The sequence below is a fragment of the Artibeus jamaicensis genome, unplaced genomic scaffold, assembly GCF_021234435.1.
Source record: "Artibeus jamaicensis isolate MK-2021 breed Jamaican fruit bat unplaced genomic scaffold, CSHL_Jam_final contig_1022, whole genome shotgun sequence".
In the NCBI taxonomy this organism is placed as follows: Eukaryota; Metazoa; Chordata; class Mammalia; order Chiroptera; family Phyllostomidae; genus Artibeus; species Artibeus jamaicensis.
The window spans coordinates 277,850-283,449 of NW_026521197.1; the positions used below are offsets into that span (position 1 = coordinate 277,850).

A 5,600-nucleotide genomic window follows, 5' to 3' on the forward strand; every position below is an offset into this window, starting at 1 on the left:
CAAACAAAAGAAAAGTTACAATGTGAACGCAGTTTATTTTTCCTAATAAGAAAAATACTTGTGCCTTCTATTCATCCTTCAGAATTTCAGTATTAGATTGATTATAACCACAAAGAATAATTTGTTCTACCTTTTGATATCTTTGTATGAATAAAGAAAAGCATTCTAAGAGAACTCATTGAGTTGACTGTTATCCATTCTTAGAATGCGCTGCCTGTTTGTTCCTTCAGAATTAGTAACAAGTATACATAGAATGACACATTCTCATGCTCAGTATGAATGGCACATTCTCATTCTGTCCATAGCTAACTTCTTAAACCAAACTTTTTTCATAGCATTTGTCATTTCTGAATTTCTCAGAGTGTATATTACAGGATTCAACATGGGAGTGATAACAGTATAAGCAACACTTATGAATTTATCAACAGGGAAGTTAGAAATGGGTCTAACATACATAAAAATGCAGGGAACAAAAAAGAGAACAACCACCGTGATGTGGGAACCACAGGTAGACAGGGCTTTGCGCCTCCCTTCCTGACTGTGACTTTTAAGGGAACTTAGGATGACTCCATAGGATGTTAGTAGACAAACAAAGATGACTGTACATATTGCTCCACCATTGGCAACCATAGTGAGGCCTAAGACATAGGTGTCACTGCAGGCGAGTTCTAATAGTGGGTACATGTCACAGACAAAGTGGTCAATGACATTGGGGCCACAGAAGGGAAGGTTGTACACAAAGAGAAGTTGGACCAGAGAATGGCCAAATCCTCCAGCCCAGGCCCCCAACAACAACAGGATGCAAACATGTCTATTCATGATGGTTATGTAGTGCAGTGGCTTACAGATGGCCACATAGCGATCATAGGCCATGGCCACCAGAAGGAAGACTTCAACACCTCCAAAAAGGTGGCGCAGAAAGAGCTGTCCCATGCAAGCTGAGAAGGAAATTGTCTTTTGACCACAGAGTAGGTCTATAAAAAATTTGGGTGAAATGACAGTGGAATACGCTGCATCCATGAGCGACAGAAAGATAAGGAAGAAGTACATGGGGGAGCCCAGAGAGGGGCTGGCAAGGACAGTCACCACAATGAGCAGGTTGCCCACCATTGTCACAATGTAAGTGAGTAAAAATATGACAAATAATGCCTTTTGGGCCCCAGGATCCTGAGTGAGGCCCAGGAGGACAAATTCTGTCACATTGTTACTATGTCCCATTCAGTCTTCTCTAAAGCCTGTTTCCTGAATGAGAGAAGTCAGGATAAGGGACCTGTAATGAAATCAAATACACACTGTGAATACATCAATTATATCATGGAGTATATCTTCATTATTTTATTTTCTAATGACTTACACACAATAAACACTTGATAAATATTGATAGTTTCTTCTTCCTGATAGCCGATTCTACCTTCCCTTGACAATTGTTTTTCTCCCCAGATGATGTTCTTTGGGCTACAAGTCAGTGGATCTCCCTCTCAGTCTTAGTGGATTGTCCACTGAGAAAAGTATCAAAGACCCCAGAGCCCGTTGTGTCTTTAATAGAGCCTAGTTAAACTGTCAGTCCTCGGCATACAAGCCAGCACTGTGTGCTGGTGTGCTTACTCTCTGGTGGTGGCAAAAAAAATCTCTAAATAAAATGGCATGATGTCAGTCCTCTGAGTTGATAGTATCTGTGGTGAGTGAGGAACTTTATAATACAATTAATGTCACATCAAAAATAATATCTCTTTTGGAATAACTAATTTACTATTATGATAATTTGCAATATTCAGTCCTTTATGTCTCAAAAGATGTTCAGTCTTCATGGGTCTCTCATTAAATTTTCACAGACGAGTACATCTAACCAAGACATTATTAGCATGTTGTTCCCTAAAGAAATTACTCAGTTGGACTCTGTGACTGTCAGGAATTTTTCTATTTTTTTAATACTATCAGCTTTTTAAAGTTGTAATTCTCTCCATGTAATCATTCTTTATCCTATAACTCTTAACACACAGACACTATTTAGATTTTCACCAAATATTTTTGAAATTCACTGCCTGGTGACTATCATGAACTCTTACATTACCAGCGGGTGTTATTTTTTCAAAACTCTTGGGGTGACCTGGGTATTGAGGAAGGAAAACATAGGCACTGAAAAGAGAGGTAGAAAACAATGAGACATGGTTATATTTATGATTCCTCCAAGGTACTGAGAGTGCTCAGAAATAGAGCTTTGGTGCCCAGGTTCCAAAACTCAGGATACTTGAGGGAAGAGCCCAACGTCAGTGTAAAAACACATAGGGTTGAGTCATTTCCAAATGTAATTGCATCTCTGTCTCAGTTTCCTCATTGGAAGATAAAAGGCTAGAGCTAGACAATCTCAGAAACCTTGTCCAGTCTTACCTTCCATGGCACTCTTTGTGTAACCCCATCTTACATTCTATTCTACTGACTTTTTCCCATTTTTATAATAAAATAGAAATGTCCAAGCCTATAACTGTTCCTTTAAAAAGGCTACCCAGTGGTAAGTGGCACTTTATCATTACAGAGACCAAATACCAATTACAAGTTATTCGATTCAGTGTATTCTTATTGGGGAGAGTGTAGCACAGTGATGTATCGCATGGACACTGGAGACGCATTGTCTGTGTTGAAATCCCAGCTTCACCACTTACTACTATGTGACCTTAGGCAATGGAATAAGCCTTTCTCTGCCTCAGTCTCATCCTTTTTAGAATGGGGATATCAAAAGAGCCTGCCTCTTAGGTTGTTGTTTTATTACAAGTAAACACCTAGAATACGGGCTGCCACCCAGGGGAAGGTTCAATAAATGATAGCTCTCATTAATGTTCTTGAATGCATCACTATCAACATTTATCACAAGGAATCATTTGGATCTTGTCAAGGTAGTAATAATTATAGACATAGGCCAAGAATAAAATGAAAATTATAATTCATAAACCCTTATTTAGGCATAAAATAAGATAGTATGTCTCAAGAATTATCTATTTAATTACACATGAGTACTAGTATTCACTTGAAATAGAATGTATTTTGATGTATTTTGACAAGAGACAAGTAAATAACAGGGGAAAAACTGGGATCCATACATCACAGAAAGAATTAAATAGAATAAAATAAAAGAAAAAATCATCGCATCAAGAATGAGAAATTATACTTAAGAAATAATATCCACAAGTAATAAGAATATTATGATAATTAAGTGAGATTAGTAGTCTTTTTTTAAAAATCTTCTTCAGAATTTTTTTTCTTGAGGAAATGTTAGAAGACTGATCCCCGGGAATCTTCCAGGCTTTACTCAGGAGGCATCTTAAGAGGCCATTAGAAATAAACACAGAGTACAGCTTAATAAAGAAAAGCAAAAAAAAATTTTAATTGATTTCTCTAAGAAAACTGAAAATGGATCTTCCTTTCAACCCAGCAATTCCACTACTAGGATTATACCCTAAGAACCCTAAAACACCAATCCAAAAGAACCTATGCACCCCAATGTTCATAGCAGCACAGTTTACAATAGCCAAGAGCTGGAAGAAACCTACATGCCTGCCAGTAAATGAATGTATCCAAAAATTATGGTACATGTACACAATGGAATTCTATGCAGCAGAAAGAAAGAAGGAGCTACTACCCTTTGCAACAGCTTAGATGGAACTGGAAAGCAGATGGAACTGAGTGCAGATGGAGGTGCAGATGGAGCGGTTCTTGGAGGTCTGAGTGAAATAGGCCAGGTGCTGAAAGACAAATACCATATGATCTCACCTTTAAGAGAAAGCTAAACAACAAAACAAACAAGGAAACAAAATAAAAACAAAGACAATGAAATACAGAACAGGGGAACAGAGAGGAGAGGGGAGGGAATTTCAGGGGAAAAGGGAAAACGATTTACAGGAACTAGTATAAAGGACACATGGACAGCAACTAAGGGGGGTGGAAATGAGAGGGAGGTGGGAAGCACTGTGGGGGGTGGGCTGGGTTGGGAGTAAAAGACAGAAAACTGTACTTGAACAACAATTAAAATAAATTAAATTTTAAAGAAAATTGATTCCTTGGATTACCCTACATCTGATGGTGAAGGACAAAATTAAGTAAGAGAAAAGAATTGTACAACTACAGATACAAATCTAAATTTTTTGCTTATTTTTCCAGAGGAAAGTTACAAAATCACTTAAGTTCAAAGATAGACAAGCTGATTCCATCTAATAGATTTGGAGGGCAGCAGGAAGGGAGGATGTGCTAAAAGGCAGACCTTTCTTTACAAGCCAGCTGTGAGGACCATTCTACATGCCTCATTCACATTGCTGTTTCCAGTTTATTCACAAGCTCTACCATTCTGGAAGCCATAGGCTGATAAAGGCACACCTATTGAAGAACATGAGGATATAAGGTAGTCTATACCCAACTCTCTTTTTCCACTTCTTACTTTATGCAGGATCTATCTAGTGTCCTTGCTCTTATTAATCATCAATGTTAGATTTCTCCAGAATAAATCTCCTACTAGCCAGTTAAGTTGTTTAGATGTAGAAACTCAGTATATAATCTATTCTCTGTTGTTTAAGTCATCAAAGATCCAATACTATAAAAACTGCCAGAGAATATTATTAGACTTTCAACTTAAACTGCCAGGTTAACACTTCTCTGTATAAAAACATTATTTAATATAGTTTCTTGAGAGCCTGGCTTTTTTAAAAAGATAAGTTAAAATTCCAAAGTAACAAAAACACCCTCTAAAGTACTTTAAAATTACAGTTTTATCATTGTATAAGTGATAATAAAAGTTACTTCCCTGAAAACAGGTTTCTTTTCAGATGTACCAATATGGATTGCTATGTTAATTTTTTTTTACATTTATGAGATGACATTAGTAAAATCATATGCTTTCAAGTGTACATTTCTAGGATACATGATAAGTATATTGCACTCTTGCACACCACCCAAAGTCAAATCATATTCCATCACCATAGACTTGGCCCCTCTACTCTTTACTATTAACACCTACATTCCCTCTGGTTACCACCATACTGTTTTCTGTGTCTATGAATTTCAGTTTTGAAAACATTCACATATATCAAGTTTTATATAGAATCAAAATCCCACATGGGAAATATTGTCAGTAATGTCATAATAACTCTGTATGGGGCAGGGTGGGTACCTTAACTATGAAGGGAAACACCCTGTGGAGTACATGACTGTGTGGCCATTATGCTGTGGCCCTGAAACTAGTACAGAATAATATTGAATGTAAAGTATAATTTCTAAAGTTTCAAAATAAAAAAATCAAAATCTCATATCAAGCTTCTAGATAAGAATAGGAATTTTTCTCCCTATTTTAACACACTTGCTATGTTGAAATTTTAAGTTCTCTCATTATTTTTATACTAAGTTTGGAGGGGTGACATAAGATATATGCACCCCTATGTTCATTGCAGCTTTATTCATGGTGACTAACACATGAAAACAACCAAAGTGTCCCTCAGTAGCTGACTGGATACAGAGATGAGGCACAAACACAATATTACTACACTACGAAAAAAGATGAAACCCTGCCATTGCAACAATGTGGATGGACCACAAAATTCTACCAAGTCAAATTAGTC

At 36.9% G+C, this 5,600-nt stretch overlaps 1 protein-coding gene across 1 annotated transcript; it reads right to left on the reverse strand.

Moving 5' to 3' along the window:
* Positions 1-270: 270 nt before the first annotated feature.
* LOC128626872 (olfactory receptor 4A5-like) lies at positions 271-1,218 on the reverse strand. Its single transcript, XM_053661944.1, has one exon. It carries the CDS (start codon positions 1,216-1,218, stop codon positions 271-273), a length of 948 nt encoding a protein of 315 aa, XP_053517919.1.
* Between the last annotated feature and the right edge of the window lie 4,382 nt (positions 1,219-5,600).